The sequence below is a fragment of the Micromys minutus genome, assembly GCF_963924665.1.
Source record: "Micromys minutus genome assembly, chromosome: 2".
In the NCBI taxonomy this organism is placed as follows: Eukaryota; Metazoa; Chordata; class Mammalia; order Rodentia; family Muridae; genus Micromys; species Micromys minutus.
The window spans coordinates 20435487-20462912 of NC_137971.1; the positions used below are offsets into that span (position 1 = coordinate 20435487).

The 27426-nt window shown below is 38.8% G+C and overlaps 1 protein-coding gene and 1 pseudogene across 2 annotated transcripts; one reads left to right on the forward strand and one right to left on the reverse strand.

Moving 5' to 3' along the window:
- Positions 1-88: 88 nt before the first annotated feature.
- Positions 89-26011, forward strand: LOC308417128 (cytochrome P450 2C70; the record flags this gene model as incomplete). Its single annotated transcript, XM_080912255.1, has 9 exons — positions 89-256; positions 2722-2884; positions 5045-5194; positions 14302-14462; positions 16718-16891; positions 17749-17890; positions 18754-18941; positions 23336-23477; positions 25830-26011. The coding sequence occupies 9 exons, from the start codon at positions 89-91 to the stop codon at positions 26009-26011; spliced, it is 1470 nt and encodes a 489-aa protein (XP_080768381.1).
- On the reverse strand, positions 6918-7332 carry LOC308417131 (large ribosomal subunit protein eL28-like; annotated as a pseudogene). Its single transcript has one exon. The product of its transcript is annotated as a large ribosomal subunit protein eL28-like (transcript).
- Positions 26012-27426: the final 1415 nt, after the last annotated feature.

The following is a 27426-nucleotide window of genomic DNA, read 5'->3' on the forward strand; positions in this document are numbered from 1 at the left end:
CAAAGTCCAACCACTGTGTACTTTCTGAAGCTGCATTTATAGTCCCTTGGAGTGTAAGCTTTCCAGTGTGTTTGTTCCTAGTGAGCCAATGGCTTTCTTCATTTTTCTGGGGATTTGGCTTTCTTGTTTGACTTTTCTTTTTCTATGGATTCAGCACCGTGACAGAAAGAAACTCCCACCTGGTCCCACTCCTCTACCATTCTTTGGAAATATTTTGCAAGTGGATGTTAAAAATATTAGCAAATCTATAAACATGGTAAGTGTGATCTGTTTCCTTTCAGTGGCTTTCTCTCTCTTTCTTTTCTTCTTCTTCTTTTTTTTTAAAGAGAATTTTTATTTATTTATTTATTTTATGTATGAGTACACCGTTGCTGTCTTCAGACACCCCAGCAGAGGGCACCAGGTTCCATTATAGATGGTTGTGAGCCACCATGTGGTTGCTGGAGGTTGAAATCAGGACCCCTAGAAGAACAGTAAGTGTTCTTAACCACTAAACCATCTCTACAGCTGCCCCACTCCCATAGTGGTTTTTAATGAGTGAATTATACATCCTTAGTACAAATAATATTGGTTCCACACTGCATGCAGATGCTACCAGGAGCCAAGCAAGAAGTCTTCTTTTTAAGTGTAGGAATACAGGTTTACAGTACAGCAAGGAAAAATATTTTACTAACACAGTGGCTATATATATAGTTAAAGAGATAGATTCAGAGGTTTCCTTTGAGTTGCCAGTCTTGAGGTTTTATACAGTAAAAAACAAAGACAAGGCTTGAGGTGTTTGGATAGTATGGTCTTATTATCAGTGTAGAGGAAGCTTCTGGTTCTTGAGGGTAGGGAGCAATGCCCATTTTGTGCAGAGGAACTGCTTTTTTTTGTGACCAGGAAGTTGTTAAACAGCTCAGGGATAATCTCTTGGTGTTCTGGCTGTGGTGCTTTGGTTCCCAGGAAATGTCTGCCCTTGATTAGAGGGTATTTTCTTCACAGAGTGAGCTGCCTGCAGAGCTTGTCTGTTCCTGGTGGTTTAAGATCATTGTTGAAGGCTTCCAGGGCAACTATAGAGACTCTGAAACAGAATCTCATGCTGATGGCTTCAATATTCAAGTGGGAGAATTACTCTTAGGATAAACACTTGAATGCTTTCCTAGCCACTTGAATGCTTTCCTAGCCTACACTCAGAGTCCAACAGTAATCGAATTACACTTTAAGGTCGAGGAGATAGGTATGAACTAAAGGTAGAGATGTATTTATCCTGTTTTAGTTTCTCAGGCCTCTATCTGAAGCCCCAACTCAAGAGTAAATGTGTGTATAATATATATTATTATGCATGCATATGTATATGGATACATGTGTTTGAGTGTGAGCACATATTTACTACAATAGTCCGGTGGCAGTCAGAGGATAACCTTGGGTGTCTGTTTTGCTTGTCACCCTATTTGAGACAGTGTTTTTATCAGTTACTGCTGTGTGTATCTCAGGATATCTGGCTCTGAGCTTCTGGGGAGTCTCTTGTCTGTCTCTTTTCTAGTGGTGAGAACACTAAGATTGCATGTATGCACGACTGTGCTCAGTTTTATGTAAGAACACCAAGTACTTTATATAGGGAACTATATTTCCAACCCAAGAATAAAAACAATTTTTTTTCAATGCAAGTCCAAGTCAGCCCCTAAATCTGTACTCTGTGTAGAGCTAGAAGGAAACAGAATCTGGAAGCGATTTGTGACAGTCAGGAGTAGCAGAGTCCAGGCTCACAGTGTGTCCCAGGTCCCTTTTAGTACATCCATCATCCTCTGACAAACTGCAGTGCAGGTGGAACTGTGTGCAGTTACAAAATATATTAATTTATACGTTCTCAAGTCTACACATTTTTTTTTCTAGAACATATAATGATTTGGAGCTAAGGACATAACCAAGTTTCCAATAATTCTGAGAGTCCTTGTCAAATTTTATAAATAATGAGTCAATGACTTCTCTATCATTCATTCACATGGCTGTCATCCCCTGAAACATGAAGGAGTGACCAGATATGTATCTTTTCTCTGAGACCAGGGAACTGACTGCCTCCATAGATTCTTCTTTCTGGGCTGGGAGCTCAGAATTAACTCATGGTTTGAGGCAAACCGTAAAATCTCTCTGAGCTTTACTTTCTATTTCTCTAGCATGCACAGGGGAGTTGACTGTTTTTGCATTTACCAGCAATGAATGGCTGCCTGGCATCAGGTATTTCTCTGTGCATGCAGCGGGTTTTAAGAGAGATTACAATGTATAAGACCTTGTAGAAGGTACAGCCTGGAGAGCAAGCATGTCCAGCGTGCTTCATTCTCAATACTGTTAGAACTCAGAACCGTTAGAGTATGGATGACATGGAGAAGGGACGGCAGGAGATGATTTCTAGTGTACAGGTGGTGACCGAGAGACATGTCCAGAACTCAGGAAGAGAAGCAGTGTTCATTGTAAGAGTAGGCAGAAATAGAAATCTGATGGAAATGCAGGTTTATCAGGAAAAAGTAAAAGTACAATTTGAGTGAATATGTATCACAGTCTCTGTTGCTCTGAAGAACAGTAGTAACAGCAATGTCAGCAAGAGCACAGTGACAATGGCGGCTTGAATGTCGTTTCTTACTAAACTCCTGGGTTTAAAGTCAGTGAGTGGGTGAATATTGAAATGTCTCTTTGGTATGAGTGAAAACATCACCCTCTCTGGTCACTCTGCTCTGTTTTCAGCTAGCCAAAGAGTATGGCTCTGTATTCACCGTGTATCTGGGCATGAAGCCCACTGTGGTGCTGTATGGATACGAAGCATTGAAGGAAGCCCTGATTGACCGGGGAGATGAGTTTTCTGATAAAGTGGACACGTCGTTACTCAGTAAAATCAGCCAAGGGTTAGGTATGGCTCTTTGTTGGGGCACATCCAGGTCTGCACAAGTGGCAATGAAGCTATATAGGGAAGAAAACTGAGAAGCTAGAAGTAATGATGAGTCCATGAGGGACTTCGTAAAAATTCAGAACAATTTAAAGGTAGCACATGAAACACACTTTCTTATATTATTTATTTTCTGAAACCTTTGCGCTAGTCACCATCTGACTGACCTCTCCCATTCCTGTCCCTCTAACTGATTGCTTTCCTCTCCCCTGGAGTCCCATCTCTGCATACACACTCTCTTTTCATCTTCTCCTCTTACATACCTTCTTCTTCTCTCTTTCATATGCATGTACACATGTGCATGCATGCACATACACATGCATACACACAGAGAAACACATGCATACAGACATGCTCACATACATCATACACAAATACATGCACACAAACATATATCTCTAGGTTCCCTATAACGGAAAAAATGTATTTCTCTTTAAAAGTCTAGACTTTTTTTACTTGAAATAATAATTTACACTTTTTTTCCTGTAAATGTGACTTCATTTTCTTTATGTTTGCATAAATCTTGACTAATGTGTAGTAATAGATTTTAGTGGCCTTTGGTGTGATATGTCTGTACACAGTGCCCATTGGTGAATTTGGCTCCTTTTCCTTCTCTACCCCATCTTGGCACAAAGAACTATAGGCAACTGAGAAATGTTGGGAGTGGAAGAAATAGTTTTCCCCAGAAAACTAATCCAACCACTTGGAAATGTTTTTGAAACTTAAGTGAAGATGTTTCTCAAGTCACAATGAGATTATATCCCAGCAAACCCATCTGTGCTAAAATTAGCCTAAGTTGAAAGTGTAGTTACAATAATTAACCTACAAACCATCATAACCCCAAATAGCACATTGCAGAGTATGGGCTATTGTCTTCCATGGTTGCACGGCTGATTAGGCTGTCTGGCATACTGCCCAAGATTAGGAGGGTATATTATAACACATGTCAATAACCTAGGAAAAGAGTAATATTCAATATCCTTATTAAGGTTTACACTGATTGGGTAGCTATTTTCTAATTCATAGCAGATGAGCCACAAGTTGAAACTGTGCTAGTTGGAGAGATCAACTGTCTATCAGCTATTGATTTTTGGAGCTGGTATAAAGCTGTCAAGTGTTCTGATAGAGAACTGAGTTCTGGAAAAAGTCAAAGGAATCTTTTGCTCCTCTGTACCATTCCCTAAAACTTTCCTGACAAGTTTATTTTTAATGGGCTTATCTTTTACCCTGATCCTGTTTTCTAATTTAGAGAATTTTTGTTGAACTTTTAAGATGTGAATATCTCAAAGAACATCCAATATTTTAAGCAAGTAGAGAGTGAATTTTAATCCACAAAGAGGAACTTGTCAATTACTATACATACTCCTTTTCTGAGGAACACAATGTTGTGAGATCTCTTCCAAAGCTGAAGTTTCTGTACCCAACTCTCGTCTCCACTCAAGGTCTTGGACATATTAAGCAACCATTCAACCACCTGATCATAATTCAATATTCCTTTTTTTCCCTGGAGAATCATCACTTGATATTTATAAAATTCACAAGCAGAAAAGCTAGCTCTGACTTTGCCTCCTTACAATTTATAATCTATGTGATCATAGAGGAGATACTTTGCTGACATCCTCCTTTTAAGCAAAATGGAGGAGACCAAAGATTCACAGAGTTATTCTGAGGTTTTGAGAACTGGTGGAAACAAGCTCTTTCAAGTATGTGAAATCTAGAACCCTAGTGGTGAAATACTAGGTTGCATTAAGAGAGGTGTCACACATCAAGGAGAGGAGAGGTCCTGGGCCCTATGAAAGCTCAATACCCCAGTGTAGGGGAATGCCAGGGCAGGGAGATAGGAGGGAATGGGAGTGGGGTGGGGAACACTCTCATAGAGGCGGGGGAAGGGGTGGTAGGATAGGGGGATTCCAGAGGGGAAACTGGGAGAGGGGATAACATTTGAAATGTAAGTAAAGAAAATATCCAATAAAAAAAGGAGGAAAATAAAATGAGAGAGGTGTTAGGTAAGGTGGGGCTGACAATCATGTCTTTGATGCCCGCACAGGGGTCAGTATTATTTCCAGAGATGAGTACTCTCAACTAGAATTCATGGTAATAGACTTTTTTTTTTTGTTCCAACAGGCATCGTTTTCAGCAATGGAAAAGTATGGAAGCAAACACGTCGTTTCTCCCTCATGGTCTTAAGGTCTATGGGGATGGGAAAGAAAACTATCGAAGACCGGATTCAGGAGGAAGTCACTTATCTGTTGGAAGAGTTGAGAAAAACCAATGGTGTGTATCTATTTCTATAATTAACAGATATGGAAGATGATTTTTTAAAATTACAAATAGGCTTTTTATAAACATAGAGTCAGCGTATAATTGAAGGTTTCTCTGCTCCCATGACAACAGTAAGAAATGAGGCAGTTATGATGTCAGCCTTTCCAGGACCCACACTGAACAACTTCTGTGCAATTAGCTTTAAATATTATCCATAGTTCTTGTTTTCATGTGATTGTGGAAGGAAACAAAGGTAGAGACAACAGAAAATGTGTTTTTAAGTTAGACAAGGAAGTAGCACAGAACATTCGCACTACAATAGTAGGCTGTATCTAGCAACAGGTCCACATCTAACTGACAGACTCTCCACACCAGAAGGAAAATATGCATCTTGGTTGTATTAACCCTGAAAAGTAAGAAAGTTTCTGGTGACTTTTTGAGAGATGTTACAGGGTGACCAAACTGTGTAAAGTGTCAGGTACAATTGTTCATGTGGGGAAGTTTGTAATGATGGAGCTGCCTCAGTACAAAGCTCAGCAAATGAATGTATGTGCACATGCAGGTGTGGGGTGTGGTGGAGGAGAAAGTGGGCTTGAAAGCGGGCAGGGGGGATAAGAACAGGGCCAATATATATATATATATATTGAGTGTGTCCATAAAACTCCACAATCTAAATGTTTTGTAAGAATATCATTAACATATTATTTTATTTTCTATGGAGAATTATGTTTTAAACCAATATTCTATAATTTTTAAATGCATATTTACCAGTTTTTTGGAACTACATAGGATACAGTTATTACAGAGAGTATTTGTATAATTTGGTTGACCTGAGGATAATTTTTGGAAATGAAGTGAGTGTGTCAGTAAAAGGTGATATATAGTACCAATGTATGCAGCAGACAAGCGCAGAAAAGGAAAAGAATATACGCCATATATTGTGTATATTAGTTTTTGAGTTCATTTTCAAATGTATTGTCTTGATTATCCTCATGGTTTTAACTTTTGATGGATTTTAGGAGGACATTAGTAGTGATTTACCTCAGCCTTTGACGTCAGTAATATAAAATTTACAGTGTCTGAAAGTCACTGCAGATCTTTGAGTTCTCCTTTTATTAGAATAATATTTTGTGGCTGACTGAGGTACCTATTTAACATACCACAGCAGATTTGGGTGGCAGGTTCTCTGAGCATCCTGTAATCTCTGCCCCATAATCTCTACCTGTTACTGGGTAGAGCTGACATTTCCTGTCCCCTTCCCTAAACTTTTCCAGCATGGGGGCTGGGCTGCCTTTCTCCCAGCTGCCCTTCTCTATATAATTCAGCAGCCATTTTGGTTTCCTGGTCTTTTTTTTTCTTTCTTAAAATCTACTCTTTACTCTCCTGTCTCTTCTGTCTCCCTTTCCTTCTCTCCTCACATGGTTCAGCCGAGGGTCATGTCCATTCCTGAATCTCCCAGATGTCTTCACTTCTGGCTATGCTCTTATATCTCCTTCACCATACCTAGGAGTAGTCATGTCCTTCCTTTTTTATTTCTTTGTTTATTCATCTGGCACTGAATCCTGGGATTGGCATATGTAAGTTCCCATTCAAGGAACTCAGCCTCTCTGAACCAAGTTGCCGGTCTGACTATTCAGTATGTGCAGATTATTTGTTTCTTTTCTTTTTTCTTTTTCTTTTTCTTTTTTTTTTTGAACAAGTCAGTGGACTCTTTATTGCTTCTGGGGTGTGGGGCTCAGGAGCTCTTGGTGGGGAGGGTCAGTTTCCTCTTCATCACCACAGGCTTCTGGCTTCGAAGGATGGCACCGGCCCTGCGCATGGCCGCCTTACGCAGATCAGGGCGGTACTTGTTCTTTCGGATCATGTGCCTGATGCGGCTGAGGGTGGCCTCAGCATTCTTATTGATGGTGGTCCTCACGTAAGAAGTGGCAGGCACGTAAGAAACCAGATCTGCGTTTCATAACCACCACGACCCCTTTGCCATCAGCCGCGGGCTCCACTCCGACGGTCTTGCGATGAATTAGCCCGTTGTAGCGGAAGGAGTTTTGGGCCTTGAGATTATTGGGCTCCGTGCTGTACGTCTGCTTATTCCTCTTGATTAAGAAACTGGAGCTGCTCCGAACGACCATCCATTGCAGATGTGCGGACATGGCGGCCGGAGACGGGCAGATTATTTGTTTCTGCTGGCTCCTGCCATCCATCAACTCTGACCCCAATTTCTAGAGTCCACTTTCTGAGCTACTTCTCCCCTGTACCTGTTCTAACCATTCCACCCTTTAGCTATGCCATACGTGTCTCTCTAGCTCTGCTACACCTTTCTGGGTATCTCTGCTGAAGATACTGTGTCCCTTTTGCCTGCTTTCTCATCTCTCTGCTGGCTGACCTGTCTGTTTTGTCTGCTGTTACTACAAAAGTCATGCCAGTGTGACAGGAAGCTCTTCTTGCCCTACTTGTTCTTCAGTCATAAGGGTAAGTTTGGTCTTGAGTTCTGCCTTGCTACTGGGGTGTGGGAACGCCGTTTGGACAGGCAAAAATGGACACACTAGATTGCATTTACCTTACATCACCATCAGATACTAGGCTCGTGAGAACAGGGGGATACACTGCTCTGGGGGTGGGAAAACACAGACTAAGATTTGCCTCTGCCTGAGTGTAAAACAAGATAGGCTGAGGCCAAATCTAAGGTTCCTTGACTCCTGGACATCTAGACACCACTGGAAGTCTTGGGGGAGGCAGGAACAGAGTGGGGTAGGAAGGGGTGGGGTGGGGGACTCCAGCCTAGCACATCAGTGATTGTTCTTAGCTTAAGGGTGATTGTCTGGGAGTGCAGAGGGGCCTTCTGTGGGAGACTGCTCTGTAGATGAAGGCCTGCTCCATGCTCCCCTTGGTAGTTCTTGATGAGAGAAACAGCCTTTGGTCCCAAACTGTTTATTGATTGTTCATTGTGGAAAATGGGTGCATTTTCCACCATGGACCAGAGATTGAATACCTTTTGTAAAAAGGAATGTCCAGGAAGGGAAGCTTTTCGGTTAAACCTCCAGGGCCTCTAAATATCTCATAAGTATGGAGAACTCAGTTTTAGTTAGCTGATCACAGATAATGTTCCTATGTGGGTAGTGTGTCATATGTTCCAGGCCAAGATTCTGGTAGGGAGAAGAACCCCAGATGGGTTCTGGGGTCTCTGAACCCACTCAACCATACCAAATTTCCTGGCCTGGTCCACAGTCCCACAAGTAAGGTTGCCTTTCATCTGTGATTTGGAAGTTTTCATTTTTTTTCATTCTGCTTGGGAATGTCACTGTGTTTTTACTGAAAAGACAAACACACAAAACAAGTTTCAAAGTAACCTTTTTCCCTTACAACTTTATTTAATGAAACAGAGATACATGTACATATTTTTAAAAGCAGTTTAGAACCTTTTTTTTTTTTTTTTTTTTTTTTTTTTTTTTTACAAGTACTGTTCCCAGAAATCAACCACCTGTTTCTCATGGTAAATGGTTGGATAGAAGTTTAAAATTTATAGATGTTCTGAAGGTCTAAAAAAGTGTTCCAAGATATACAAATGTAGTTTGTGAAGGTCTAACAAAGTAATGTAAGGTATATAAAGGTCTTAGGATGGGAAGGTTTAAATGTACAAGTTAGAAAAAAGACTGTTTCATTGTTCTTTCTCCCTTTGCTACTGTTACACTAAAACTTTTAAAGTTCAAAATCCAATCAATGAAGTTCTGATAAGCTAATAAGGCACTGAATATTATTATCAGTGACAAATTCAAGATTTTAAGTTATCTTTGGTTGTCTTCTAAGAAGAGACATAAAAATACTTCTTGATTGAGCTAAAATCATCTCTGTCCAATCTACATATCCAGCCCTCTGGAAAGGGCTAATGCTTTTAACCAAGAGTCAGTTTTGGGTCCCCAAGCTTTTACTATGACTCAAAGACACAAGTCTACTGCCTTTTCTGAAATGTGAATTTCAGTACAGACCTTATATAGTGGCAATGACAACATATGTTGGGGGTTGGTCTGTGCTGTGCATACAAATGCTAATTTATGAACCCCAAGTTCTGGTTGCTCTAAGACAAGTGAATTCTCATGCACACCAGCCTTTGTTGTATAAACATTGCTCCCCGATTCAAAGCTATTGGCTAAATAAAAATGGCTCCAGATAATTACTGTGGAGAATAGAAGTAAGCAGAGCTTCTCTAACCAGGCCAGTGGGTGCAGGTAGGGATCATGAGGAGAAGGAGAGTAAGAAGAAGAAGAAAGGGAGAAAAGAAGGAGAAAGAGAAGGAGAAAGAAGGCTTAGAGAAAAGGAGGTTTCCATTAGATGTGAGGGACCAGGAACATGTGCCTGAGTAAAATGCTTCACCCTTCTATCCCACGGACAGACTGATGGAGCAGAAATAACCCAGGTAAGACTCAAACAGCAAGTACTTGGAAAGCTCAGCTGGGAAGTAGCCAGTTTGTGTTAGAAAAATAGAGTAGGGATAATTTCCCCAGTAATCGAGCTAAAGCTAACATTAGACTTGGTCTCACTCATTTGGAAGCCAGCCAGGTATAAAAGTAAATGTATTAATTTACAAACACATCTAAAGATTTTTTTAGTCTCCTTTTATATACTTAAACGATTCTGATAAGCTTCAGGGAGTCAACTTGGATTCACCTGTAGCAGATCAAATGTACTTCAGATAAGTATGCCTTTTTCCCCACCTGCCGATTCCTGACAGTGGGATCTTTGATCTTGGGCTTTCCCTATCCACATCTATCAGGACCTTAATACTTTAAGAATTTAAGGACCAAAAGTTTCAGATATACTTTCTGTCCCTAATCTATCTGTCCCAGAATATTTCAAATCAACCACAGACTGTTCCAGCAATTCACCAGCTCTAGGTGTTCCCCGGGATTTTTAGTCCTAGAACATTTGCATATAGCTAGCTCCAGATGGTCCAGCCCCACGAATTGTTCCAAAGAAGCCTCTAATGTCCCAGTCCCAGTCCAGGCTAGTCTGGACAGAAAGTGGAACAGCCTGCACTCCACAGTCTTTTTTTCCCCAGGTTTTGGTCAGCACTCCAGTTTTCTTGGGTCCCCAACAACAAAGCCCCATTGCCATCAGGAAATAGTCATAGAAAATATCACATTGCTTCTTGTTACTCATTATCAACGGAAAAGCTTGGATGTTAGGTCTCAAACCCTGGGACAAATGCCTATCTGATGAGCTGACTTGATATAACAAAACAGACCTGGCCACCAGGCTCTCCAAGTATCCTTCAGTTCCTACCTGCCACAGGGTATGCTGACATACCCTGCTCCTCTACCATAAATTTCTCCAGCCCAGGGACTGGGCTGACTTCTCCCTAGCTCTTCTCTATATAATCAGGCCATTTTGATTACTTGGCCCATTTTGTGTGTGTGTGTGTGTGTATGTACCCTTTATTCTTCTAGTTCTCCCTTTTTTTCCTTTTCCGTCTTACATGACTTGGCTCACTTTATGTTCACTGTAGACCCTCCCAGAGTCTCTGGCTCTGGCTCTGTTCTTTTCCACCATAATAAAAAATATTTTGAAATAAGTAAATATTTGAAATAAAAGATATTTTGAGTAAGTAAAACAATGCACATATGGAAAGTGATTTCATATATATATAATACAATACAATGTAATAATATAATAATATGATATGCTATAATGAAATACAATACAAATCTTGTCTGAAAATGGTGTGAAAGAACATTGAAACTTATACTTGATCATGACTTTCTATCATCTCCTGGTTCACATTCACTTACATTTACCTTCATCCAACCTCTCTATTGGAATTCACACTTTTTTTTTTAAGTTCACGTCACATTTATCACAAAAAAAAATCCACCTAGAGGACATTACAATTTTTAATATCTATGCATCAAACACAAGAGAAAACAAGTTCATAGAAGAAACATAACTACAATTTACATCACATGTTGGCTCTCACATAAAAAGTGAGAAAACCCACCCTTACCAATAGACACATCATGCAGATAAAAACTAATCTGATATGCTAGAGCTAACTATTACTATGAACTAAATGGACCTATCAGACATTCACGCATCATTTTACTAAAAAAATACATATAGCTTATTTTTTATTACTTTTTAAAAGTTTTTTATTTTTTTATTTTAAAGGTTTGATAGTGTGCATTAAGATCTTGCTAGTTACAATGAGCATAAAGTACATGTAAAACAGGATGTAACCTGGAATTAGTCAAAGTTTTCTTGGTGGGTAAGGATTAAGCATAATGTTTTTTTCTTTTCTTTTTTTTTCTTTTCTTGAACTTCATATAGTCTGTGAGTTGTTTCTGGGGTGTTCAGAGCTTTCTGGGGTTAGTATCCAATTATCAGTGACTGCATATTATGTCTGTTCTTTTGTGACTGTGTTATCTCATTCAGGATGATATTCTCTAGATGCATCAATTTTCTTATGAATTTCATAAAGTCATTGTTTCTGATAGCTGAGTAGTACTTCATTGTGTAAATGTACCACAATTTTTTATCCATTCATCTACTGAAGAACATCAGGGTTCTTTCCAGCTTCTGGCTATTATAAATAGAGTTGCTATGAACATTGTGGTGCATGTGTCTTTGTTGTATGTTGGAGCTTCTCTGGGGTATATGCCCAGAAGTGGAATAACTGGGTCTTCAGGTAGTACTATGTCCAATTTTCTGAGGAATCACCAGACTGATTTCCAGAGTGGTTGTATCAGTTTACAACCCCACCAACAGTGGAGAAGTGTTCCTCTTTCTCCACAACCTCGCCAGCATCTGCTGTCATCTGAGTTTTGGATCTTGGCCAATCTGACTGGTGTGAGGTGGAATCTCAGGGTTGTTTTGATTTGCATTTCCTTGATGGCTAAGGATGTGGAGCACTTTCTTAGATGCTTCTCAGCCATTCAACATTCCTCAATTGAGAAATTTTTGTTTAGCTCTGTACCCCACAGACCTTACACTCTTAGCAATGCCATTTCTGCATTGCATAGCTCACAACACTGAAAGTTTCTTTGCAGGTTGCATAGACCTATTGTTCTCTGTAACTTTTATTTTTATACCCAGCTGTTTATGTCCTTTTGAGGTTATAATGTGATGACTGAAAAAGACAGAGACCCTGTGCAGATGCTGCACACTTGACAGCACAAGAATGGTTTCATACTTTCTGGAGATCAGGGTGATGCCACCATTGATCTGTAAATGGTTGAAAAGGTCAGGGAAGGGCTCATACTTTGAATTCCCATATTGATTGAGAGGTGGGTCTAGTATGTATTGGCCATAGTAGAATGGGTTGACCTCCCTTCCAGTGCTAAAGGAATGAACACTGGGTCTTTTAGTCCATGTGTCTAGAGGTGCAAGAGAATGAGTAAAGGAAGAATCTAAGAACTGGTAATGTGTGCATTACGTTCTTTAGTATGCTCCCTAACCTACCATGTATATTTTCGAACATATAAGTATATTTGCACTTTCTATCACTGTCATGTAAGAAAAGCCCATTTGAATTATCTTAAGTGTGTTTTGTTAAACGTATTGCATGTATCCTGTGTCTGTTGATTTTCTCTAGCCCCAATTACTGCTGTCTTTATTTTATGCTGGATTTTGTGGAAAACAACTCTTGAGAATTTGTGTTACAAAAGTTGGAAGTATTTCAGACCCAAAAAATATTTTTTTGAGAATTTGACACACGAGTCCTAGCTTATATCACTCCCAGCCCTTCCACCATATATGATCCTCTCTTATTGTTGCTCTTGTTACATGCATACATACATATATGTACACATGTATGCACAACCTATTGAATCTATGTAGTACTGCTTGTGTGTACACATGTCCAGACATCCAGAGCTGACTACTGTGACTGGGAAACCTTTGTGGGATTCTATTCTTGGAAGAATGATTCCTGTGCTCTCAGCAGCTATTAATTTCTTGTAGACTGGGCTGACTCCTCAGCCTAGACCAACCTCTTAATCAATATGGAAATTTAAACTCACCTAGAGATAGGAATATGTGGGATTTCCCCCGTATGGTTGCTATGTCAACTGGGTCATTATGCTGTTCTTATTCAGGCAGCCCCACTGTTGAGAGTCCATGGGTGCATTACTCCTGTCATGATTAGGGGACGCTCTGTAGCAGCAGGTGTGCCTGTTCTCCAGCTCTTACACTGTATCCTTCCTTTTCTGTGGCTTCTCCTAAGCCTTAGCTGTAGAGAGTACACTGCGGATGTAGCAGTTAGGGTTGGGTACCTCACAACATTTATTCTCTGCAGTTTGACCAGTTGTGGGTCACCGTAATCCTCTCCATCTGTTGATAAAGGTTGAAATGTAAGGATTAGCATGCACAATATGGTTAGAAATTAATTTTAAGTAAATAGTTGAGATTTGTATTTAGAAGACAATTAGAAATTATTATTTTTTTCACTTCTTTTAACACCAGAAAGTTCTGCCTTGCTTTCATAGCCTTCCCATAAATAGAAAAAACTTTTTCCCCCACAGTAGATCTCAGCCTATGTGCTCTGCATTTTGCTTTGTGTCAGCCTGCCCCACTTTCTGCATGCCACACTTCCCTAAGAAACTGAGGAGCCCCCATTGTCATGAAACTTCCCAGGGCATCGTGGAAGTAGATGGGCTGTAAATGTAAAATGTACTGAGACAAGAGCGTGACTTATTGCTTTCACAAGTTTAAAACATGTAACACACATTGGCTGTTTTGGATTTAATGAAATGTAAAAGTATTTAGAAGAAAACAAATTGATTTAAAGAATTAAGGTATTAAAGTTTGTGTAGGCACTGTGAGGAACTATCCACACTTAGATTTAAGTTGCACACATTTATAAATATTTTTAAATGATCTATTTTTGTGTTTTGTCCTCTTCAGAATGAGGACTTTAAGAGTGTGGTAAAAGAAAGAGAACAGTTGGAGTCTGCAAAGTAGATGGGGCACATCCAACAGTTTATTTGGGGAACCCAGAGTAAAGTGTCTCTCGGGTCTTCAGAGGTCACAGGGATGATTCTGCATCAGGTAGCTTACACTAACGGTTTCAATTTGAAAATCTAAAGCCTGTATGAGGATTGTATACTAACTTCTAATTTGTTTTGCTCTAGGCTCTCCTTGTGACCCTGGCTTCCTTTTGGCCTGTGTTCCCTGCAATGTGATCTCTGCCATTATTTTCCAGCATCGTTTTGACTACAGTGATGAGAAATTCCAATACTTTGTGGAAAATTTTCATAAGAAACTTAAAATCTTAGTATCTCCTTGGGCCCAGGTAAGGTTCGGTTCTATTTATATATAAAAATGTTATGTACTCTAGTCTGTTCTCTCATTCTCCAGGAGAAGCTGTTAGATCAAGTGGAACTGGAGTTATAGGTTCTTGTGAGCTACATGACCCAAGTGCTCAGAACTGAACATGGGGCCTCTGTAAGAGCAGGACATGTTCTTAACTTCTGCACCATCTCTCTAGATCCAATATTAACTTACTGTTTTTCTAGAGGTCACTAAATTGCTGGGTGTAGTGATGTAGCCTGGGCTGCATAGTAAGGTTCAGGCCATCGTGGTCTACCCTGTCATAAACACCTCTAAACAGACAGACAGACAGACTGACAGACAGGCAGAACAAAACAAGAAAACTGCAAAGAAAAAGCCAACCAAAAGTATATCAAGCTGGTTTAGATGGTTTTAGGTTTCCTCTTGTTTACAAAATTTCTAGGCTATTTATTATTGTTCATTTTTATGTTTTATAATTCCTAAGCAATTTGTGAATTATCTGCCTCATTTAAAGCTTAAGGGAAAATATGAAATAAGAGTAGAAAAAATTGTAGTATCAGAGGGCTACAATTTTATCAACGCATGCATTTCTTTTGGAAAACAACAACAGCAGCAGCAGTAACAACAACAATTTTTTGATTTTTCCCAATATTTGGGGACTAGTGATCTAGGCTACAGAATATATTTCTTACTATGATGCATGTCCAGAAGTTTCTAACCGATACTGTACGACCATGAACACCATCTTTTGCTATAGATTATAAGGGCAAAATATGTTCCACAAAACAAAGGGTAGTGGAGAGCAAACTAAGTTTACCTACTTTAGTATTTGAGCAAGAAGTTGAATCCCAGCCATAATGTAGCATATTATTCAAAGCAGCTCTGGCTTGCTTTATTTCATTAAAAGGGTCTAAATAACATTTCATAATATGATGGCAGTTGAGTATAGAACGTCCCAACTTCATACTTTTCCAAAAATTAAAAAAAGTACAGATTTTCAATAGCTAGGCACTTGGTGTGTTTTATATGTGTTTTATATGTTTTATATGTTTGTGTATGTGTGTGTACAAGTATGTGCATATACACACATGTATACATATACACATATATTTGCAATTATAATCACATCATTTTTCCTTTTCTTTTTTTCCATTCAGTTCCTTCCATGTACTTGAACCTCTCCTTTCTCTTATTAAAAATTCAAGGTTTTTTTCCTTTAAATTTTGTTACACATATACAAAGATACATATCAATATATTAGTAAAACCTGCCTAGTTTGTTAAGTGTTGCTTGTGTATATATATATATATATATTTCAGGCCTAATAACTTTATGTTAGGTAACCAATTAGGAGACATCCTCAGAGAAGACTTACTCCCTTTCTTTGCAGTTTTTACTCATGTAGTGGTGGAACCTTGTGAAATTTCTATTTCTACTTTGGCATACCTATTAGTGTTTCCATTTTTTTTCACAGGACTGGTGAAATATGCATGGGGTAAACTGGGATACAGACCGCTTCTACCTCTGTATCACTATAGTTTGTTGTCTCATAATTTCTGATTACTCACTCCTCATCTCCATCAACGGGACAGAGGGGACAGTAGCATCAGTCCACACATTCCTCTGGAAAAATCCACTGTCAGAAATTAAATGTGATTTGGAGTTGCTGTACAGGCTGCATGCACATGGTAGATTTGGTCATCTGACCCATGGTAGATCTGGTCATCTGACCCATGGTAAATCTGGTCATTTGATCCATGGTAGATCTGGTCATTTGACCCATGGTAGATCTGGTCATTTGACCCATGGTAGATCTGGTCATTTGACCCATGGTAGATCTGGTCATTTGACCCATGGTAGATCTGGTCATTTGATCCATGATAGATCTGGTCATTTGATCCATGGTAGATCTGGTCATTTGATCCATGATAGATCTGGTCATTTGACCCATGGTAGATCTGGTCATTTGACCCATGGTAGATCTGGTCATTTGATCCATGGTAGATCTGGTCATTTGACCCATGGTAGATCTGGTCATTTGACCCATGGTAGATCTGGTCATTTGATCCATGGTAGATCTGGTCATTTGATCCATGGTAGATCTGGTTATTTGATCCATGCTGTATCTTTTTCTCCAATAGACAGGCATATAAGAGCATAGGGAGGTGTGTGAAACTCATCTTTATGAAGTATTGGACAGCGAGCTATGGCCTGGAAGGTGTGCTGATTGTGTGGATGCATGTGTTTCTCTTCTAGCTGTGCAGTGCCTATCCTGTTTTATACTATCTCCCGGGAACCCATAACACATTCTTCAAAGAGGTGTCTGAACAGAAAAAGTTCATCTTGTCAGAAATAAATAGGCATCAAATGTCTCTGAACCTCAGTGAGCCTCAGGACTTTATCGACCATTTCCTGATTAAAATGGAAAAGGTACAAGTGACCTGGACTTGCTATTTCATGTTTGTGGGTGTTCAACTCAGCTCGTGTTGTCTTGGTGAAAGTGGGATGTTCCAACTAATGTTCATTCTACTGACATATTCGATGCTTGTGGAAACAATTTCTTAGGCAAATAGAATATCTGGGGATTTTTAAGATTCTCAGCTTATTTAGAATTGGGAAATTTATGCTTACCATGCTCTAGGTTAGTTCTTTACTTTGAGGCAAATGTAAACATATATATACCCATTCAAGAGTGATGAGAACATGTCATTCTATGTAAACGAATCTATGGGAACAGCGGGTGTTAAGACTTAGGGAACACACGAGTTTTCTTTAAAGAGACTCTAGGAACTATTTGCAGTTGAGCTAGACTTTGAGGAAACTCCAATTTAGATCAACAGGAAGATAAGCTGGAAGATGTAATTGTGGTCATGGAGTTAGCTAACTTTGAAAAAGTGACATTAATTTGAATTATGCAATAGATGTTTGGAATGAAGAGATAGAAAAAGCAATAGAGTTTGTATGTGTGTGGTCTCAGAGACTTTGTCACTGTAGTCAACAGGTGCTAGAGCTGATGGTGTTTCTAAGTGCCTTGATATATATTACACTTGAAAAAGATAACAGGAATTAATTTCCTTAGTGGGTGAGAAATGAGACATGAAAAACCTTGGAATTTTGTCCCTTTGATTTTTTTATAACCCCGTGAATGAATCCCAAGCTAGAACACTCTAATGTCTAGGTTTTCTACAAAATGCTTGCATCATATTATTTTTATTACCTGTAAACGTTTAAAGCAACCAAACATACAAACAAAAAACTAATTTCTGTTATCTACAATTAATTATTAGGAGAAAGACAATGAAGCGTCTGAATTTACCATGGACAACCTGGTTGTCACCATAGGTGATCTTTTTGGAGCAGGGATAGAGACAACGAGTACCACGATGAAATACGGGCTTTTGCTCCTGCTGAAGCACCCAGAGGTCACAGGTATGATCAGATGGGCAGAGGAATGTCCAGTAGAAATGGATGGACAGCATTAGAAACTGCTTCACTTTTTCTTTGAATAGACATTGTACTAGCAATAATTGCACGAACACTTACCTACCATTGGATGAATTCAACTCGAACTAGATCAGAGAAAAGAACAAATGTAATAGTTAAATTCATTGTAAATTCTAGATATCAGTCCTGCATCAGTTGTGTAGCTTAAAATGATTTTCTCCCATCCTGTTGAATAGAGGTGGCTACTGTTGCCTTAAATAATAAAAAAATCCACCCGTGGGCAGGCCAGCGGTAGACTCTCTGGCCAGGTGCTCTGAAATCTCTCCACCTGACTGCTATGTTCCCATGGCTGGTCGCTACCACAAGAGCCCCATACATCCAAATTCACAAGGCTAGTTGGGCTGCTATACCTTTCTCTCTGAAACCCAGCTGAGTCGCCATGTTTAATGAATAAGCTGTCCTTTTTTGCCCACTGCATACCGTGTGTGTGTGTGTGTGTGTGTGTGTGTGTGTGTGTGTGTGTGTGAGAGAGAGAGAGAGAGAGAGAGAGAGATACTATTCTCCTATTCTCAATGTGCTTATTGGCATATGGAAAAAGGTATTGATTTCACTCATTAACTTTCTAATCTACTACTTTTCTGAAAGTGTTTATAGTCTCTAGATATTCTATGGTGGATCTACTAGTGTCTCATATAAAGAATCTTGACATCTATATATTAGGTTTTCTTCTCTTGAAAAATAAAGAAATTTAACTCTCTACTTCTTATCACAACTTGAAAAACGATCAAAAATAATATAAAAGACAATTCTCTTTCATTGTATAAAAACCGTGATTTCTACCCTCTAAGCTAAGATTCAGGAAGAAATTGCTCGTGTAATTGGTAGACATCGGAAACCCTGCATGCAGGACAGGAATCACATGCCCTATACCGAAGCTGTGCTGCACGAGATTCAGAGATACATTGACTTTGTTCCCATTCCCGTGCCTCGTAAAACCACACAGGATGTGGAGTTCAGAGGGTACCACATTCCCAAGGTGAGATGCATTTCATCGTTGCTCCTCATCAGTCAGTTTGCCTGTCAATAATTAAGTAATGTGATTACAGATAGCCTGACCTTCTAGAAGGGTTCCAGAAGCATACCCTAGGCATCATGGTCCTCTCCATACTTCTTTGCCTGATTTCTGTTGATACAGTTGTCTAATATGATTGCACTCTCACAAACTTTTCAGTTCCCTGATATGTCCATACCACTTCTGTTGCTTAATCTAAGCTGCTGTTCACAACCTTGCTTTCCAGTGGGTTTTTACCACAATTTACCACAATTCTGTATGCCCCCCTCCCTCAATATTTTCTGTTTGACTTACTTGGGCAAAGTACAATCTAAGTACATCTTTTCTTATCTTTGCTGCGCGGGAACTCAGTTATGAAGCTCAGTAAGTTGGTATTATACCTTATATATTGGTAGTGTTTTTATATATGTATCATTCTACACGATTGTTTGGAGACTTGATTTTATTTTGGACTTCAACATAATATTCCAGCTCCAGCCTCCTGAGCAGTGGAGTTTAGAGACTTCTGCTGGCACTTCCTACTTATTTTTAACCAATACTTAGTATTTTATCAATACATAAAACCACTTTATTCCAATTAATTTAGAAATTTAAAACTTTACACGGCTAGTTTTAGGAAGTCCCACAAACATATGCCCAGTCCTCATATTTGCTTAGCAATCACTTTCTCCATTGAGCCAGCTCCCTAGCCTCTACATTATTCATATTATTGAATATTGATTAACATTGCTGGAGATAAGACACAACACCTTTCTGTTTGAAATTGTATTGGCTAGGGCTATGAGGGAATGTTTTTTTTTTTTTTTTTTTTTTTAAAGATTTTAAACATTTTTTGCTTAAAATTATACATTTTTGTCAGTACTGTTTTTTCAGACATTAAAATAAATTTTACATAAAACCATGTGAATATGTTTTTTAGTCAGTACTTGATTTTTTTCAAGGGCTTGACAGTATGCATTGAAAACGTACTAGTTGCAATAAGCGTAAAGTACATGCAAAACAAAACGCAACATGGAAATAGTCAAAGTCTTCTTGTTTTGTGAATATATGTATAGTTTTTGTTTTCTTTATTTCTTGGACTTCATACAGTCTGTGAGTTGTTTCTGGGGGAGTGCAAGCCTCTGGGGTTAGCATCCCACTATCAGTGACTGCATATTATGTCTGTTCTTTTGTGACTGGGTTATCTCACTCAGGATGATCTTCTCTAGATGCAGCCATTTTCTTAAGAATTTGGTTAAGTCATTGTTTCTGGTGGCTGAGTAGTATTCCATTGTGTATATGTACCACAATTTTTGTATCCATTCGTCTTCTGAAGGACATCTGGGTTCCTTTCAGCTTCTGGCTATTATAAATAGAGCCGCTATGAACATTGTGGTGCATATATCTTTGTTGTGTATTAAAGTGTCTCTGGGGTATATGCCCAGAAGTGGAATAGCTGGGTCTTCAGGTAGTACTATATCCAATTTTCTGAGGTATCGCCAGACAGATTTCCAGAGTGGTTGTATTAGCTTGCAACCCCACCAACAGTGAAGAAATGTTCCTATTTCTCCGCAGCCTCGCCAGCATCTGCTGTCATCTGAGTTTTGGATCTTGGCCAATCTGACTGGTGTGAGGTGGAATCTTAGGGTTGTTTTGATTTGCATTTCCCTGATGGCTAAGGATGTCGAGCACTTCCTCAGATGTTTCTCGGCCATTCGGTGTTCCTCAACTGAAAATGATTTGTTTAGCTCTGTACCCCATTTTTTAATAGGGTTATTTGATTCTCTGGTGTCTAGCTTTTTGAGTTCCTTGTACACCTTGGATATTAGGCCTCTATCTGATGTGGTGTTGGTAAAGATCTTTTCCCATTCTGTTGGTTGCCGTTTTGTTTTCTTGACGATGTCCTTAGCCTTACAGAAACTTTGCAATCTCATTAAGTCCCATTTGTTAATCTTTGACCTTAGAGCTTGAGCCATTGGTGTTTTGTTCAGGAAATTTTCTCCTGTGCCTATGTGTTCTAAGGTTTTCCATGAGGGAATGTTTTGAGTGATTCATTAGACATTTTAATGTTTGACCCAAACATGCCTAGTTCATGATGTCTCTAGAGATGTTGGTGATCTCACCCAGGAAGTTTTGGGCTCTCCTACTCTGGTCATTCTCCATCTCCCTTTTGGCTTCCATGTGAGCCTTACATGGGAGGCTTGTCACTGGTTCTTTAATCAGGGAGACTAAGGCTATATAGCTAAGATATAATCATTCAGTTCTCCTCCCCCTGATCCTGCTCTTTGGATAATACCACTATAATTGAAAACCCAATTTGTACTGTTTTCTTTTTTAAAAAACTTTCCATGTTCCAGAATAGTTATAGTTTCACCCAAGTTTTACTTTTTTAAGCACATGTGTGTGTATTTGGAGACTATCAGGAAAATTGTCTCAGCTGAATCCTATTTATAGGTCTCTAAACTCATGTCTTTATGTTTAGTCTTCTAATGCTTTCAATTTCATGTAGTAAAATTTCAATCTGATTTTGTAAATTCTAGAATTTATGTCTTTATTGTTTACGTTTATGAATAACTTGATACTTTTTAGTATTTGGCTATATTAATTATAACTCCTGTGACTTAGAAATGTTTTGTCTCCTGTACATTCTTTTACAATGGTTCCCTCAAATATACTCATAATAGCTATATTTAGAAGTTTTGTATGATTGCTCTAAATCTAGACAAGCATACTTTCCTTTCACATTGACCAATCATTTTTCATTTTTCATGGCTCACGTTTCTCCTTTTTTCATGCTGGCTATGGGAACTTCTTCCTAGATGCCCCCCTGATGGAACTGAAGGTTGCTGAGGAAAATGCCAAGGAAGCTTTGAGAATGACTCACATTACATTCCAAAGTCAATGAGATAAACTAAATTTCTTCTTTTATATAATTTACATAATTGAAAAATATATTCCAGCCATTTTCTTTTTCTCCAACTCTCTCCAGATCTCTTCACCTCCATATTATATCCTTTCCTTTTCTCTCTCATTAGATAATAGTTAGGCAACTAAGAACAAAACCAAAACAAAACAGAAAAGAACCCAGTAACAACCAGCAAACAAACAATCATAGACCAAAGCAAATAGGAAAAAAGTGCCAAAAAGCACATGAAAGACACCAGATAGAGAGATGCAAAAATTGCACACAGAAATCTCCTAAAAACTCAAACCCAGAAACTATTATATATAAACTAAAGGCCTAATAGTAAAAAACATGCCCAGAGAAAGTATTAAGAGACAAAAACCAACAAACCAACCACCACCACCACTACCAATCCAAAAATCACACCACACCACACCACACCACACCACACCACACCACACCACACCACACCACACCAAACCAAATCAGGAATGAAACCCTCCCAGTTACCATTGAGTTTCTTTTTCTGTTGGCTGTCTTCTGCTTGCCCTAAGTGGCATTTATTTTCCTAGTGAGAACCTATTAGAAAATACTATTTTTTTTCATAGACCGTCTTTTATTGGTAAAAGGGCACATAGAAACAATAAAAACCACAATGGGGTTTCCTAGAAAAAAAACAATAGTACACAAAACTTCTAAAGGAGAAGCATAGTGTTTCTAATACACAAAATTTAACCAAACTCTTTCCACATGGTAAATAAGGCAGTGAAAAATTTGTAGGCAATAGTCCCCTGGTTGTCCAAGACTTTAGAAAAACATTTTAGAGAGTTTAACAGAAAGAAAAGAATGTTGTAAAAAAAAAAGAAAAAAAAGAAAATACTTTTTTTTTTAATCATACAAGTGATTGTTAATTTGAGATTGCTTCTGGGTAGGGTTGGGACTTGTGTTAACTTTTCTTCTTGGCACTATGAACACATCTGGCTTAGATCTGTGAAGGTCTTGGGCGTGATGTCATAGTCTCTGCAAATTTATATGGTATGTAAGCCCTCTTGTGTTTAAAAGGCCTTCCTTCCTTGATGTCCTCTGCCCTGCTGTCTCTAACAGTCTTTGTACTCCCTCTTCCACCAAGTTGAGATGAATTTCCAGTTACATTGCCCTGTGAGATGACAAGCTGAATGTGTACCAAGATTCATGCACTCCAAAGAGCACTTTGATTCTGCAACCTGCTGGCCTCAGACCACAGACTCATGAGGATGGCTGTAAAGTCAATGGGTAGTGAGACCTTGAATGAGCATTATAGGATTTAGACTTGTTAGGACTGGTATTGATGTGCTTTCCTGACATGGAACAAATGACTTCAGTTTTGTGTTTCAATCTCTTCATCCAAGAGCAAAGAGATCAAAAAAGAGATGTCTGAATTGTTTTCAGATTCTATGTCCTACTTCATAAATGACTTTTGCTATTTTTCTTTCAGGGCACAAGTGTAATGGCATGTCTGACTTCTGCCCTGAATGATGACAAAGAGTTTCCCAACCCAGAGAAGTTTGACCCTGGACACTTTCTTGATGAGAAGGGCAACTTCAAAAAGAGTGACTACTTCATGGCTTTCTCTGCAGGCAAGCAAACTTTGTGTCCATGTGTGTTAGGGCCCAGGTGAGGTGAGCAGGGCTGTGCATAAAGAATCCCATGGGTGGCATGAATAGTCATCTCCATGAAGCCAGAGGCAGCACTGCCAAGGTAATGGGTGCTTCTTATTGGATTAGAGGATCCACCCCCTGATTCTGCTTCCTGACCCAGGGCTGAACTTCTCAAGGGCTCCTACTGGAAAAAATCTATTTTAGTTTGGACTTCTTTTCCACCCAAAGGAGCTAGTCACTGCTAACCCAAGGAACATCTTACATTCAACAACTCAGTGCTCATATCCAGGGGCACAGTGTGTGAAAGAAACAAAGGTGATAAATGAATAGGAAAAGACAATTCTGTGAAAGTGTGCCATGCTCAAGTCCTTTAAGGGAGCCCAGATTGAGTAGCTGAAACTCTTGTGTTTTTGAAGGACACCATTCTGAGAGATCAGACTGTAAGTTAAATTGCTTGCAGAAAGTAACGTTTAATTACCTTTCAATTTGAAATGGTCTCAGAAAAGAAACATTGTTCTACTCTAATGTGTGAATAAGGAGTTTAATGAAGTGACTGTTTCCATGGGAACAGAGGAAGTGATGGAGTATGAAAAAATCCTTAAGACTCACACAAGCAAAAGGGTTGTAGTGGACAATAACCTGGTGGGGCTGGATCCTCTCCTGTTTAGACATAGTTTCCTCACTGTAAACTCATGTATTGTAGAGTGATATAGGTAGCAGCCAGAGTCAGGCCCTGGCATTAAACCAAAGGAAGAAACACATTCTCAGCATCCAATCCTCTGAGTTTATCCAGACCCCTGAAGGAGTTAACTCTTAGGCTAAGGGAGTCCATGAAAGCTACTTCCTGGATATAGGGCGGGTAACAATCAAATGCAGAAAGGGAGAGTAACCATCGCAGTCAAGGTGGGGATTAAGAAAAGGAGGAAGAGTGGAGGCTGAATATCCTTTTCTGAAGTGTTAACCAAAATGAACAGAAAAGTCAGTTTGCTTTAAGTTTTGTAAGAAATGTGTGTTTGTCAATGCTTCTTGTCAAACTCCACACTGAGAAATACTGAGGAAGTCTCTTAACGGATGGAAAAGCACACTGCTGTCTAGCCACTGTCTTCCTTGCAGTAATTAAAATTTAACCTTGCAGTGGTTAAAATAAGAAAAGGCATTTATTTTTTTGTACATGTTAAAATATTTATTTATTATTTTAAGGTTAGAGGAATGAGGACCATTATTGGAATAGTAAGAAGATTCCTTATTTTTAGCTAAACTCAAAGCATGACCACAATTGGCATTGATTGGCTTACAGTAACTTTTCCTGGGATTCTACAACTCTGTGGAACAGATATTTTAAACAGAAGAGAACTGGGGAAGTAGCTTAGTGTTAATGTGCTTGCCAAACTTGCACAATATCCTAGATTTAATTATCAATAAAGTGGAAGGGAGGAGGAGAGACATGAAACAGTTTTGGGAAATATGATATTTTCTTTCATTTTTCCTTCAAGAATTTAGCAAAAGTATAAGATTTTGAGCTAGTCACAAATATATATGATAAAATATATATAGTCATGTCATATATATATATATTTATGAAGTCATGTCATTAATCAAAGCTATCTATATGATAGTGTCTTAACTATAGTGGTTACTCAAGATTTTCTCTATTTTGTTCAATTATCCACTTATAAAGAACATGGAATATATATATATATGAACATTCTCTAGGGATAAGCTGACAAGTGCTGTGAAACACTAACCAGTTAATGGTAGTCTTACTATTTCACCACTAGACCATGACAATTTGTGACCACATTTCAAAATTAACCAGTCTCAATGCACCAGTAGTCTAGTATTGTGCACTTTTAAAATATGTTAAAAAATTATGGAGACCACATATCATGTTTCAAAGGATGTTTAAAAAATTAACACAACTTTCCATAATATTTTGTTATTGACAAATATCAAGAAAATACAACCAATAAATGTCCCATTGGAAACCATTGACTCAGACATATGAATAGAAAGTTCCTGTTCTTGTAGACAGTCATTAACAATAAGGTAAAGTGCAGGAAATGTGAGTTCCTTCAGATTTCCACTGGACTCTAATTCTCTCTCTCTCTCCCTCTCTCTCTCTCTCTCTCTCTCTCTCTCTCTCTCTCTCTCTCTCTCTCTCTCTCTCTCTCCCTCTCTCTCTCTCTCTTAGAAAAGACATTTATTATGAGGGAAGGAAAGGAAGGGAATCAGGACAGTGCAAAAAATGCAATCAGTAATTAGGTAAAACTATTTTTTATGTGTGTTGAATTATGCAGACTCAGTGACTTATCAGTTGCATGTCCCTTTTAGGAAGAAGAGCTTGTATTGGAGAAGGTCTGGCCCGCATGGAGATGTTTTTAACCCTGACCAACATTTTACAGAATTTTACTTTAAAACCTCTGGTCAATATAGAGGACATTGACATCACCCCAGTTCAAACTGGACTATTGCATTTACCCCCACCATTTGAGCTTCGTTTCATTCCAGTCTGAAGCTGCATAGTCTTTCACATGGATGACTGAAGCCCTTTCACATGGATGACTTGTGAACAAACAGGTCCTCCTGTCCTATGTGCCCGTATCTGGCAGTCCTTCCTGAATGGCAAGAATGATACCTCTGAACTATCCAAAATGTTCTCAGATCTTTAAGGACCAGTTTTAATTTTCATATATGAAAAACCTCACTGTTTCAGCACTAATAAAATTTTTGTTATAGTGTGCATCAGACCATTAGCCACATTTTCATTTGAATCTTAGTGAAAATTGAATTATCAATCTCACGCCTTATTTTAGCTAAAGTTATTAATTGGCACGTATCCCATGGTTTTAAAAAATTATTTATTTATTATATCTATATGAGTACACTGTAGCTATTTTCAGACACACCAAAAGAGGATATTAGACCCTGTTACAGATGGTTGTGAGCCACCATATGGTTGTTTGGAACTGAACTCAGGACCTTTGAAAGAGCAGTCAGTGCTTTTAACTGCTGAGCCATCTCTCCAGCCCCTGTAATACTTTTTAAAACACGTATTTTATGTTTATTTGACAAGGTTCCTATGTCACTATTTAGAAGAATAATCTCTCAACAGTGTGACTTGTATACATTTCCCCTTTTCTCCATAATTTGTTACATTTCTTTTGTAGATTTCTTCATAAGTAATATGTGTGGTTATGTATGTAAACACATAGGCAGATGTATGTGCACACAGGGAGATAACAAGGGAAAATCATGCCTACCAAGGGGAGTAACATGAGATAAAATTTGAAATTCTTAGTTTTCAAGGATCCCCTGCCCTTATCTTCCTCCAGAGCTAACTCTCCACACAATTTCATATAACCTAATACACAAACTGAAAAATGTGCACTTGTGGGTTTAAAGTTAATTATGATTTGATATGTTATATTGTAACATATCATAGATGTAAAACAAAACCACATAACCATAACTCATAATATCTTATAGATTGGCTACTCTATAACTTCCCTTTAAAAAAATCTTTGTTGATTTTCTGTAAGCTTCATATCATTTACCCAGTTCCATTCTTGTCCCTGTCCCTCATATCCGTCCTCTACCTTTATAACCTCTCCACACCAAAGAAATAACACACAAACAGCAGCAGTGGCAGTGGCAGCGGCAGCGGCAGCAGCAACAACAACAATGAAACCCAACAAGCAAAACAAAGCAGAGAAAATATTTCATCACTTTCATGTGTTCACTGTGTGTCATTGGTTTGGTTCAAGGTCTCTTGCTTCTGAGACACCATCAATATTGGGCTCCATTCTGGTTATCCTGGTTTGGTTCTGTGTCATGGAGATTCTGCAGTTTTTGGATTGGTGGGATCAGCCCTTTCATGTGTTCCAACAGTTCACAGATGATGTAGATTTTTGAGTGGGCCAACTGAAGC